The sequence below is a fragment of the Rhopilema esculentum genome, chromosome 11, assembly GCF_057945365.1.
Source record: "Rhopilema esculentum isolate cy_ngs chromosome 11, ASM5794536v1, whole genome shotgun sequence".
Taxonomy (NCBI): Eukaryota; Metazoa; Cnidaria; class Scyphozoa; order Rhizostomeae; family Rhizostomatidae; genus Rhopilema; species Rhopilema esculentum.
The window spans coordinates 15,882,614-15,896,457 of record NC_142825.1 but is presented as its reverse complement, the minus strand read 5'-3'; the positions used below and the strand labels follow the sequence as shown (position 1 = coordinate 15,896,457).

Here is a 13,844-nt window from a genome sequence, read left to right as displayed (position 1 = left end):
TTTATGCAAATATCCAACCTTGACTGTTTTGTAAAATGACCTGCTTTGTATACATCTGAGTAAAACCTTTCAAAATTTACTTCAGCTGTAGATCAATTTTGTTTCATTATCAATTGAAGCTTATCAAAAGCTTAAATTCTAAGATCAATAATAGCTTACTGACAAATGACAGCATGAATTCAAATGAAGAATCTTTGCTTCAGTTTTATTGTATTTTTTTGCAAACTTTTCATATTTATGGCCATACAAGGTCTTTAAAACTATCGGGAAGTAGAAGTTCATATGGAACATATATTAATTTCAGTATGATGAAGCACCTACTACATATAAAAATATGCTGACTGGTTTCAATATCTCATTCACTGTCTTATTTTGCCTGGAGGCGGCGTTGAAGATTATAGCATATCGTGTGGTAAATACAGTTTGCCTTTAATGAAGTTCATAAGCTTATCTTGATATTGCCATTTTTACATTCATCCCATTTGATGACAATGAGCATTAACTGCAAATTTTTGAAATTTCTCATTTCACGATAAAACATCGCGTAAACATTCTCCAATGCACCAAACGTTTATTCGCGCACATTGCGGCAGCTTGGCCAGGGGACAGCTTGATTCTCTTTTGTGTAGTTACTGCTGCTAAAAAAACCTTGGTGCTCTGATATATCAACATGCAAAGATAGGATTTCAAGAAACTATACACATCGTGTCACATGTTTCTAATGACACGTTTTTTTCATAACAGCAGTAAATCCATCAATACGATTTATTTCATTAAAACATTTCACATCCACTTTTGAAGTGACTCAAATGAGTTCAAAAGTTCAATTTTTTGTCACTAATGATATTTAAAATATTTTGACGTTAAACTTCATTTATAAGTGTGGTAAAAGATTTAACACTTACCAACTATAAAATGAAAATAAAACTTGGAGAAGATAAACAACTTAGGAATTTGTCTTAAATTGCAGAATTATTTCAAAGACCCGTGGAATCTTTTCGACTTTTTAGTAGTGCTGGGAAGTGTGCTGGATATAATTCTTAATTACGTGAGTATCCCAGTTGTATATTCTGTTTTAGTTTTGAGGTTGTTTTAGGAGCTTATGATAGTTTAAAGGATATTCTTGCGTGCCTGCTTGCTTCCATGTCACCCACACCCCTCCCTTCTTTCAATCCCCTCATTACTATCTTTCCGCATTCCTTCTATGATTGCCAAATCATTTCCTTGGTGTTTCCTTTTAGGTAAATCCAAGAAGCTTTTTAGACCCAAGTATGTTTCGATTATGTCGTGCAGCCAGAATCATAAAACTTCTTCGATCTGGCACATCGATCCGTCTCATGCTGTGGACATTCCTCCAATCCTTTAAGGTTAAAAAACATTTTGATTTCTTTATTGTACAAGTAAACTTTATTTGCTGATAAGTGTTGGATTTGAAATGCCTGCTCTCTAACCCTAACATTTTAGTTATCAATAATTAAATATTAGCCTAATTTATGACAGAAAGGTTGGTTTGATCCACTGATCAAAATGTAAGGAATTTTATCTCGTTACAAGACGCGGAAATTTGAAACAGAAAGACAAAAATTTAGCATGCTGAACATTTCTCGTCCGATTACCAGATTAACTTAGTTGGAAAATGACCAAAGGACAAGCAGATGTTGTTATTCAGGTGCAGCTTGTAACATTATCAAATTATGTTAAAATCTACTGGTGTTGAGAAACTGTTTACCAAATCTCAACGAATAAACTAGCATGTCAATTGTTTGATGCATCAATTGCATAATAGAAGCCAAAAATTAACAGAAGTCAACAATTGCATAGAAATATGTTTGTGAAGCAGCTTAGTTACGAAAAAGCTTCAAAATCTCTATCTATTGATGATGAATTTTTATCTTTCAGGCTTTACCATACGTCACAGCTTTGATATTATTACTTTTCTACATGTATGCTGTAATTGGCATGCAGGTAAATAGCATTCAGTATCTCTGCATATAAATATTAGGATCTTATTCCTTTTCCATATTAGTTTTCTAAGTTTAAAACGCCTTTTCCCATAATTCCTTTAAAAGTAATGCTGACAGAAAAGAACATATTTTATGCAGTCAACATAAAGTTGCGATCTTTTTTTGATCAGTTTATGTACTGTTAATGTTTAAATACTAATGCTAAACAAGAACTTCAAATATCTCATTTGTGACCTAAATCTACCTGTATGAGTAAACAGATTTGAACAAAGCTCGGAAAGCAGGACAATTTTGTGAACTTTAAACGATTGGACATTTCTTGCGGTTTTAACTTCAGGTAATAACTAAAAGTAAACAGAAACATATATCAATATGTCGATCGAAAATAACGCGAAAGGAAGATTTGAAACACCCTAACGAAAGGACGCCCTTGCTTGTCTAATGATTTAGAAACTGTATTTTCACCTGCATGTTTTGTGTATTTGTTGAGTAAATTTTGGCCGATAGCCGAACATCACATCACAATCGTACATCATTAAGATTTAGAAATATGTTTTCTTTTTCAATGCCTATAGCATTTTTTCTTTCAGGTTTTTTCAAAGATAAAATATGGTGATGTCATAACTGAATATAACAACTTTCGCACTATCATTCAAGCTTTGCAAGTACTGTTCAGGTAAACACAGTTTTTGTATTAGATGTGCTTCTTTTCTGGTGAATTCATAATGATATCAACGCTTTCAGTTACACGAAACCCCGCATTTGACTAAACAAGAACTCTAATACGAATTTTTTTAAAGGTCTGCTACAGGTGAAGGCTGGAACAGTATAATGCGTGCATGCTACGATGAAGCTCCTTGTGAGGTGACTTCTGGCAGCAATACGACTTGTGGAAGCACGTTCATGGCAATATTCTACTTCACCACATTCATATTCTTTTGCATGTTTCTGGTAAGACTTGTTCTATAACCCAAAATATGCGGCTTGTGTCTTGTTTTTGTAATACAACGCATTTGAAAGACGACAATACAGTATTATGTTCATGCGTGAAATAACATACGGATATAGATGGATTGTCATTTATTCTAATCTTCATTTTAATCTTTATCAAAGCAAAATTCAAGGTGCATAGATCCTAGACTTTAGGAGTCATTTTGCTTTATTCATAACATCAGGTACCAGTTATTTCAAATTTTGCTTAATTCTTTTGAAATATACATATTAAATTTCTTGTTACTTTCAAAGCGTTCAATTACTATCAAGCAGTGGAATACTTTTTTCTTAATTTTCGACATATTTCTTATTCTAGATGCTGAATCTTTTTGTCGCTGTCATTATGGACAACTTTGAATATTTAACGAGAGACTCATCTATCCTCGGGCCTCATCATCTCGATGAATTTGTTCGCGTATGGTCTGAATACGACCCTACTGCAAGGTATAAATTTCACTCTTATCCCCTAGTATAGCTGTATCGTAAAAGCAGAGAAGTAGTTTGGATTCTATATAGACAAAACAAAACAAAAATAGATAAACTTTCGTTTTCCTTGCTTTGTTATAATTCTTAATTATGCGTCAAAACTGTTTGGAAAATGCTACATTTGGTAGATTCTTGCGTCTTCGATATGAGTGATTAAATACATAAAAGATTTGAGAGAAGTATAATCACTGGCATATCTTTGATAGTATTCGCATTCGATACAACTAATCTTGCTTTTCATATGATGCTATGCAAAGAAATTAACATCTCCATTCTTATTTCAAATCATTCGTTAAGGATGATGATTGAATAAAATCTGTTGCAAATGTATTTTCTGGACCTAGTTTATTATGTGGAGCTGCTAAGGAATTAATTGTTTTCCACATTTTAAAGGCGTGTCTCTCAATCTTGTAGTGAAAGACTCCATCATCAAATGCTTTACACCTTTATGTGTCACATGGCACCTCCCGTTGGATTTGGAAAGAAATGCCCTAAGTCACTGGGGTACAAGGTATGTGGCTGGTCAACAGTGTTTTTGCAATATTCTCAGATTATTCAGTGACTTCCAGGTGTTATTCCATGATAAAATTCAGGATGTAAGAATGATACCTTTCTCGAAGCAGTATAAACTTCAGAATAATCTTTCGGAGATCCATAATTTTCTTAATTTTTGCATTGTTGATCCATAAATTCAAAATACAACAAAATCAAAAATTTTTTTCAGCGATTGATCAGGATGAACATGCCTGTTGGAGGTGATCAAACGGTGACATTCCATGCAACTTTATTTGCATTGATAAGAACGAGTCTGGATATCAAAATGAAAGGAAACATGTTCAAAAATGACCAACAGCTTAGAAGATCGATACAGCTAATTTGGCCCAACATGCCAGAGAAAAACATAGAGAAAATTTTGCCAAAACAGACAGGTTTGTTTTGATTAAATTTTGGTTTCCAGTAAATCAGTTTTCAATTTTTTTTAATTGAAAGTTTTGCAGCATGCCCATGATTCATCATATAGATATCATTCTCTAGATTCTTATTATTATCTAAATAGATAGAAGAATGCAGATTTTTAACAATTGATTGATTGTAGAGGCTACCCAAGTAATCTGGCTCTTACTATAAGTACGCAAAACATGCAATAGACGAGGTTATATACTCCAGAAAATTGTCTTTGTAGGTACCGAACATATAGAAATTAGCACTCGGAAAATTACCAAGCTTCGTACAGTTTTAACCCTATCCAGACTAGGCTTTTTTAAACTTTTGTGAGACTAGGGGGGGACACCCCCTCCGTAATTTCTTTGTCCCTCTAGCTAGGACAATGAACTTTGTTTGGATAGTACTCTTATCTTTTCTCCACATTTTAGTATTATTGTTCAATTTTTAAGTACGTGGTTTTACGATGACGTCATCATAATGGTGGCCGGGTGAAGCAAAAATTTAGAAAATTTTAGAAAATCTTAAAATATTCATTAATTCCAAAGCATCGGGCTAAAATATTAAAATAAGCAAATTTGATGCATTTTCTAATAGAAACAAGAAGATTGACACAATTTTAGTGTTACTTCTCAAAATTATTAACATTCCTAACAAAAGAACTCAACATATTTTGTATTTGGCTATAGTTTTTTCTATATAACTTAATGATCGATACAACCAAATGTCATGTTTGAGTTCATTTTTAATGCCTTAGCAGACAAATTATTCTAAACTTGCAGTTTTATTAATGTAATACCTATAAATATGTCAACAAATGGGTGCGCATGTGCAGCAGAAAAATCATAGAAAAGGATGTTGAATTTGAATTTTCTGGTCAGAATCATGAAAAGAGCACAAATTACTGCCTAGATACTAATTTTCATCATTATATCTACTTTTGTTGCGAATCCGTGGCAGATTGAACTATTTTTTACTTGACTAGTTTTGAAAATGCCCCTACACAACCCCCTGATTAATAATAAAAAAATTATCTTTTTATATGAACATGTGTCAGATAGGTTAAAACTAAAAGTCAGGAGGTCTGAGGGGTATTGCTTTGAAACTCCTGAAGTTATGAAAGAAAAACCAACTAGGGGGCACTTTGTGCCCCCCCCCCCCCTAGTCTGGATAGGGTTAAAGTATCCGATGGGTGAAGCTTTTGCCTTTTCCGCGTGGTCTAAAATGATTTATAAAATCAAATAAACTTCCTTTCTGACAATGTAAAACTTCCTTTCAGAAAAAATAATGAAGTTTTTCTATCGTTAGCCGCATCTAGCCAGCAAATGACAGTCGGAAAAATTTATTGCGTCAAACTACTTGTGACCAATTACAGGGCAACCAAAGCCAAAGAGGTAATTGTTTACATCCAGGATTATATAACTTTCTTTTTTCATGTCGCTGTGAGACGCTCTTTGTTGGTTTCTATTTTATATGGAAATCTTCCAACATGTAGGATCAAGTTGTCCTTCCCTTCAAGTCTTTCATTCTCCTTTTTTGTATAGTCTCCATTTGGAGACACCTTCTCGTTTTAGTGTGGTCTTTAGATATGAAAAAGCTGTTTAGTGTTTGATATTCAGCAGATGGAATCGAAAATACCTAAAAAAGCATGTAGCTACAACTTACTAAAATTAAAGCTGCAAAAAACAGAATTTTTGATTTTTGTGGAAATTCTTGAAGGTATCTTGATATATTTACTAATTTTTTCAAATTCTTATATGACCAACTAGGGGATATTTCGCTCAAATAGGTTTCTATAAAATATCAATACAGTCTTTTTAAAGAGGCATTTCAGTTGTTCTTTCTAATGTTTCCAATCCTTCAAATCACCAATGCTCCTTCTAATGTTTGATAAAAGTAACAAATCTTTTATTTCCTTATTTTACAGGAGGTTGTTTCGCAAAAAGACGAACCACAGGTAAGAACATCTATTAGATTATTTTCCGATTTTATGCAAGCAAGAACAATCGTAAGAACTTCCGAGAGACCCTTATTAAACACTTACTTCTTTGTTTCCAATATCTTCAGATACTTGTTAGTGCAAAAAAATCTTTGTATGCAAAGGAAATGCTTATAAGGAATTAAACTTACAGTTGCTTTTATTTGTCTTGTTTAGGGGACGCCGTCAGTTTTCAAAAGAATAATAACGTCGTTTAGAAGAAAGGGCTCAAAAAGAAATTCAAAAGACGAGGAAAGAATTGAACTAAGATCAAGACCCCAAGAAGATTTGCAACGATCCAGAACATTCTCTTTTAAAAGGTAAACCATTCTTCTATGCTAGATAAGTTTGTGGTACCGCAGAATTTCAAGACAAGTGTTGGACGGAAAGTTCTCCAGTGTGTTTCCGCTATTTTGTGCCGAATTACAAACTTTTTATGTTGTCTAAAATAGGATTTTTTTGCAATCTTGCATTAATAAAGCAAATTTATCATGACGTCAATTCACATTAGCAATTCATAGTGACATCCAGTTTGTGGGATCTTTTCTTTATTGTGATATCGATAAAGGCTAGTAGAATCGATAGAGGCTGGAACTTATGATATTTCAACCGATAGAAATGATGAAGTATTCTTGGAGCTCTTAAGCAAAAAAGGCAAATTGCTAGCCAAAGCCGAACTCGACACTGGTGATTTGTCCCCAATCTAAACTCGACTCAGAATTTTTCCAAAAAAAGATTTTTCTGGAGAACGGCTATCCAGAGGATGTCATTTCGATTAACATGAAGAAAAAAATCACAAGTTTCTCGGCCGAAATAAATTTTGGTCCCCAAAAGTGCCTGGTTATCTAAAACTACCCTGGATCGGTAACAGTTCCTTGCGATTTGAAAGTCAAATTAAACAGGCCATTACAAATTGTTTCTTTGCTGTCAATCTGCGTAATTTCTTACAGTAAAAAATGGCTCTTCCATCCATTCAAAAGGATAGTGTTCTTAAAACGTTTCGTTATTTATGAGTTTACGTGCCAGTGTCATTCTGGTCACGTAGGACGCCTTACCCAAAAACTGGAGGATACAATAGCATGTTCCTTCCACCATTAGAAACAAAACTCTTCCCCAAAAAGAACAGCTTTCTCGGCCTTGCATATAAAAAGCAACTAGTAAAAAAAGCGATTTTGATATCGGATAGATCATCGGCCATCGCATCTTCTCTATGCATCATTTTCCGAATTTTGTGATTTCGAAACGTTAGTCTATTGCTTAGGAATAAGTCTATAGAGAACTTCCAGCGAAGCACTGTAGCATTTGAAAGTCTTATGCTTCCACTTGAACATATCGATATCTCAGGTGGACAGAAGCCTCGAACTCGTCAGCCCTTGATCCGAGTCGTGCGCTTTAACTGCAGAGCGACACGTCTGCTCGCTTTTTTTCTGTTCATTGTCACTTTCTACAAATCCTGCTGCCTAAAAAAGTATACTGCATTAATTTTTCTAGTTAAGCTTGACATCTACGAATGCAATCTATTACGATTAGCTGTGAATTTTTAATGCGCAGATGATATAAAAATTTGTGGTGTTACATTTATCGTAAAAAACTTTGCGCTAATTTTCGAGTGACGTCATTTTAGTACCTGCTGAAACTGGACAGCTGGTTTTCAACATCTTTGCAAAATCGTCATATAGATATTTTCATCTAACTTAAAAGGTATCGTTCTTGACAAATTTTTTACGCTCAGAGAACCTTCTCCGCAGTCCTGCCTTTTAAAAATTTTCTAAACTATATGCGGCGATACCTTTCCATACTGATACGCGTAAATATTTTCCTTCTCCAAATTGTTTTTTCTCCAATGCATAGCTTATAGATACATGCATAAAAATTTGTAGACTTTGTTTGCAAGAATATGCAAAGCCATTGAGCACCTATCGTTACTGTACGTTAACCTTTTTTAGATAAATTCACAAAAAAACATTATTGAGTAGATCTAGATGCACGAAAGTCGGATTTCGGCAGGAAAATTAAAACATTGATAAAATAACGCTTACTGGTAAAATTGCTAAAAGATATCGACAATAACTGAGGATTAGGTTAAATCTGATATTTTTAAAAATGATTCGCAAGAAAACTGAAATTGGAGGCCTAGTTTGGCGTAATGAATTCTGTAAAAGTACGTTCATTTACGTTTTGCACTATTGAAGAAAGAGGGGTGGCTTTGACTATCGCCATTTTCTCTACGATTAAATTTTTAGAAACAGAAAAAACAGCTAACTTTAAGGAATTTTCTTTGCTTTCAAAGATTTGTGTACGCTTCAAGAAATGTTTTAATGTAGTCAAATTTTCTTCGTTTTTAGGTATATCTTCAGGTTAGAGATTAAAATGCTGCCGTCTTTTCTCTTTTTCAAAGAAACAAGATTCTGTTTTCTTTTGATATAAAAATAGTAATTCGAATAAGCTATAAAAATTTGCCTCAAAGATAATATAATAACCGGATTTTAAAGACAGCTGCAGAGATAACGGAGGTACTCCAGGCGCAAATAATGTGTTTCCAAGAACATAGATGGAAGTACCTGCCATCAAGACAAGGCTCAAATTCCGTTAGCTGCATAATTTATGTGAATGGAGGTTTTAGATAGCTAAATTAATTATTAATGAGTTGAGGGCCACAAGAAAACTCAATCTAAGCAAAATGCTTACTAGGTAAACAGAAGGCCGATACTATTTTTCGAAGTGATTTATTGAGAGCAGAGGGATGCAAATATCGCCTGTGAAATCCTTTCACCAATTTTATAGGATTTAGCTATTCAGCATGAAAATTCGTCAAATAAAGACAAAAGCAGAAATATTTCTTAAAGGCTTTCATGTCAAAAAAACAGTTTGAAGAAGTAACCGACAGCAGAAAGCATAAATTTGCTCTGATCCAATTTCTTGCGTTGTTTCAGCTCAACTTTCTTACGAGCAACTCATTATCCTCACATGTGAAAATATGTTGACGTCTGTTTCGAGGGTCACGTTTTAATACGGTTCGAAAGAAATTACAAGTAGATTTTTTGTTCCGTGAGGATCTTTGATATGAATTATCAGCCTGATTTGTTTTAAATTTCACATTTATCCTTTATGGTGAGCTAATAGGATATGCTTTAATAACAGTCTTTGATGGACACTTCATGACCTAAAATTTTTGTAAATATAAGCGAACAAAAGAGAGAATGACTTGCAATTTCTATGATAGGTAACTATAAACATCGGCGATATTGTGAATAATTTATGAAGAAAAGCGATGTGCTGACTTTAGGCATTCATGAAAATGACAGTACATTGTTTAGAATTTCATTTATACCAAGCCATGCGTTTTAAAAGAAACAGCCGCGGCCAAGCTGCTCTCCTCTGGTCATTAATTTTTCATACCTAGCCAACACAATGATGAGACTTAGAACGGTTCAGGCAAGTGTTTTTTCAAAGACCAATTTCATCTACGAACGAGTCTTGGGTTTGTTTTAATTCGAATCTATCAAAAATGGTTTCGTTTGCTAAGTTTAAAGAATTTTTCAACGATATTGGTTCAAGTATCAATGAAATGACAACATTTTCGTAAGTATTCGATCTTTGATCGCAAATGTTTAATTCAGCAGCTGCCATGTTTTCAGCGTACAACATGCTTAAAGGGAGATGCTATTTATCACTTACATCATTGCATCGTGTATTGGTGAGTTAATGATGCCATACTGCCACATTCATTTTACCAGAGCAATGACTGAAGCTACAAACAGTTATTTAAATCTAGCTGTGGTTGTCGTTTATTGCTGTGACTGCTTTCACCTACATCATAGCTTGCTGGATACCGGACTAATTTAGTTCGAGTTTAGATCGAGGATTTTTCCGTAAACATCCTGAAACCTTATAAACTGCTTAAGATCGAAAATCAAAACAGCACAATTTACGGTACTGCATTTGATAATGGTACTTTAATATACCGCACTTTAATTCTAGATATAAGTTTAAACCATTTTTAGCTGATGACAACACGGCAATCGTTGTAATTTTTTTCACCTAAAATTTTATGAAACTTAAACAGGCAATGGTTTTGGCTATATTTAAAGACAACACAAAATACCCCCAAACGTGCAGCCTCAAATTTTGCATTTCCAAAAGCTTTTTTGGTTTTGGCCATGTTTGTTTGGAACTTGAAAAAAAATTATTTCATGCTTTTTGTTAAATGAGAAATTGTGGGTGCGCATACCATACTATCTGACCAAATCCTACCAACATGAAATGGTATCAATCCTTCATTCACTCAGCCTATTTTAGAATCCGGAAATCGTTTCGTCGCTGGTTCTTCGTTATTTATATAGCGTTGAGCAAATTATATCTCAATAACTTTCCACAGAGTTTGCTTTTCAATAAAATGTGTAGCATAAGGCTTAAAATATCACTTGCTGTGAATGTTTTTTTTCTACTTTGCTTTTTATCTATATTTTATCAATATCTTTATTTTTTTCTACTCTGTTAACCTCTACTTTTGTGTATTTTTGTAACTTTAAAGTGCGAAATACATTTGAAAACAGACTACGTATTGTCGTTGTTTGGCCTAAATAGCGTTCTCTTTCCATGGCCACAAGAAACAAATATGGTTGGTCATCTTTTGTACTTCTCAGGCGTTTCAAGCAACAAAGAACGAGCATTTTGTAATTAAATTCGTAAAAATCCTTAAAACCATTATCACCAGAACAGCATATTTAGCAAAGATCTGGCATAGTGTGCTTTTCAAAGTTGATTTTAGTGTGTTAGCAGAAATGTTCTTGTGCGTTTTGCTGGTGGCTGACACATTATTTGCCTTGCACCTAATCAATTACATGATTTTCTATAATATTTCTGCTTACTGATTCATTTCACAGCCAAAGTGCTTCTATTTACGCTAGCTGTTTGACATATTTTTCTAGTTGTTGTTTTTCATAGGAACTGAATTTGCTTAGGTAATTATTGATAAAAACCAAAGTTTTTTCATGAACGCACCCTTCCTGTAATAAACCTGCTCTTTTTGTTTCGAAAAATTAATAATATAAACACGCCAAGTCAATAGAAGCCTTGCACGCTGTCTGTAATTTTCACACTGATTATACGTATTCAGCTTTCTAAACACAGCCCACCAGTATTATCTGCAACGATCATGCCACCCTTAATGCGCAAGCCAGTTTCTTCTGTACACTTTAAAAGATAGTGGATATTTTAAATCAAACTAATGCAATTTCATTTGAAATTACCTTTGCAATCACCAGTGTATCTATTTTACTTACATAAACAAAAAACTAACCTTTGTTCTGGAAACATTTAGTGAAGAATGGCCTGTACAAAACATTTATATCAGGCATGGGCGAAACTGCTGGGGGTATAGGAGTGTTGCATCCCCCACCCCCCCCCCCCCCCCCAATCTTTAAAAAAGAAGATTGTGTCGGGCACATTTATGGCTGCCAGTATATCGGTCAGGCAAATCAAGAAATTTTCTTTAGGTCGCACTTTTACTACTACTTTTTGCCCTAGCTTGGTTTTTTAATTTATGGTCCTTTTTCACTCTCCGCCCAGTTGGGAAAACAAAACAGAAACGAGGCAAGCAACAGCAACATATATATATTTCTGTCTTTCGTTCCGAGTTCGACATGTACATGTTTATCTTCGCCTCGAGGTGCGGAAGTAGAGTCTGAAGTATTCATCGACAGCGAAATCATAGACGGAAAGTAAAATGTGTTTGATGCAAGAAAGAAATGAACACAGGGCATGCCCCCCTCTATCCTGGGTACCAGACTCACTATATAAAATAATAGAGAGTCTGGTCTAGTGCGCCCCATTCTCGTTCTGGTGTGCTGATATTAACCAATCAGGAGCGAGTGTACAGATTTCTGTACGTTCAAAGGTCACAGCGGAACAATAAACTTAGCTCTGGTGTAAAACATTGAACAGAACAGAACATAAATAAATGCTAGCGACTGTAACGATTTAGTTTGAAGATGCTGTTATAACTGTACTCAAAGAATATTTTCCGCATGTTGTGGAACTTAACACAGAACAGCATTGAAAGCCTTGTTTGTAGAGAGAAGAGACACCTTCGCCATATTGCCAACTGGCTTTGGAAAGTCTCTGATATTTAAGGCTGTGCCTCTCCTTGGAAAGAAATTAGGCCTTGTAGTGAAAAGCAGTAAATAATAAGAAACACCGCAAGGCGCCGAGAACAAACAACAACAAACACAAGTAAATCAGTTATGGCTAATATTTCCCCCGGCATACGGGGCTTCGCTTGTCATATTGGCCATATTTGCTGTGGTAAACTTCCAACGTGATGATTCTAACCGCCGCGGTGTCCAACCGCGCTGCCTTCACAGTGAGGAAGTAGACTTTGATATACACAAAATTTATGAGGAAAATTACAAAATACTTATTTTAAGTTGTATACGAAATTTAATAATGATTAACATTAAATAACTGCATTGTGCTAACTTTAATTTCATGCTTCGCATATGTTTTTTGCTACCAAATGGCGTTTTAAATCTGATTTGATTGGAATCTTGAGGCAGAAAAGTCTATTACCGCTGTATTAATAATGTCGACTTTACAGAACTATATAAAACACATTTGCTTTGAGATTTCCCAAACTCCTCTGACTACTGAGTTTCTTTGTTATTTATCCGACAGTCTTGTTTCACAGGCCTAGTCTGTTAAATAGACTTCAGTTCTTTCAAGTAAGTTCACCAGAACGAGAATGGGGCGCACTAGACCAGACTCTCTATTATTTTATATAGTGAGTCTGGTACCCAGGGTAGCCCCCCTCCCACTTTTCGCAAAAAAAGTTTTAAGCTGACAGTTCAAGCGGGAAATAATATAAGATTTACCAAGGGATTATAATTAAGGTATGAATTGCAAAAAACTTTCGAGTTTCTTCTATTTCTGAACAATATCCATGATTAGGAAAACACGAAAATTGAGCTTTAATGATAGGTGTACCTGTGAGATACTTCCAATAAAAAAACTTTTCTTTGCTTGAGGGATTTTGTTATGGTAAATTCAGAGATACTTACGTTGTGCTTTGGTGTCTAAAAATATTTAAATTCCTTACGGAGCAACCGAAAGTTGAAAACAAACTAAAAAAAGGAAACTGGAGCCCTTTTTGGTTGAATCATTGTAATCTGCGTAGCTGTTTCTGAATTCCGAGATTTCAAAGCTGTGTTTTGTTGTTCCACTGTGATAAATTGAGACCCTACTTCAATTTCTTTTTTGAATTGCTCTCTTAATAGCTAGGTGATTTAGAAAGTGAAGACTATTTTTCTTTTATAGAAAAGACAGGTCTATAAGTGCTTGCTTTTCGGAAACAAATGTTTATAGCCAACACCAGAAAAACTAGAGGCATATTTTTTTGACTTTGAAAAAGAGCCTGAGTCTGAAGGCCTAACATACTTAGTGACCCTCTCTCGGGATCCCCGATGATTTCAACCCTCGAGGCG

At 34.6% G+C, this 13,844-nt stretch overlaps 1 protein-coding gene across 1 annotated transcript in view; it reads left to right on the top strand.

The window, feature by feature from the left end:
* Positions 1–13,844, top strand: part of LOC135694020 (muscle calcium channel subunit alpha-1) — a 54,901-nt gene that overhangs the window by 37,179 nt on the left and 3,878 nt on the right. Inside the window, exons 30-41 of the mRNA XM_089111663.1 lie at positions 305–412; positions 971–1,048; positions 1,242–1,367; positions 1,900–1,965; positions 2,555–2,640; positions 2,765–2,915; positions 3,274–3,401; positions 3,858–3,954; positions 4,168–4,372; positions 5,694–5,779; positions 6,313–6,342; positions 6,541–6,683. Coding sequence (XP_088967789.1) covers positions 305–412; positions 971–1,048; positions 1,242–1,367; positions 1,900–1,965; positions 2,555–2,640; positions 2,765–2,915; positions 3,274–3,401; positions 3,858–3,954; positions 4,168–4,372; positions 5,694–5,779; positions 6,313–6,342; positions 6,541–6,683 — 1,304 coding nt within the window. The remainder of the gene's footprint in view (positions 1–304; positions 413–970; positions 1,049–1,241; positions 1,368–1,899; positions 1,966–2,554; positions 2,641–2,764; positions 2,916–3,273; positions 3,402–3,857; positions 3,955–4,167; positions 4,373–5,693; positions 5,780–6,312; positions 6,343–6,540; positions 6,684–13,844) is intronic.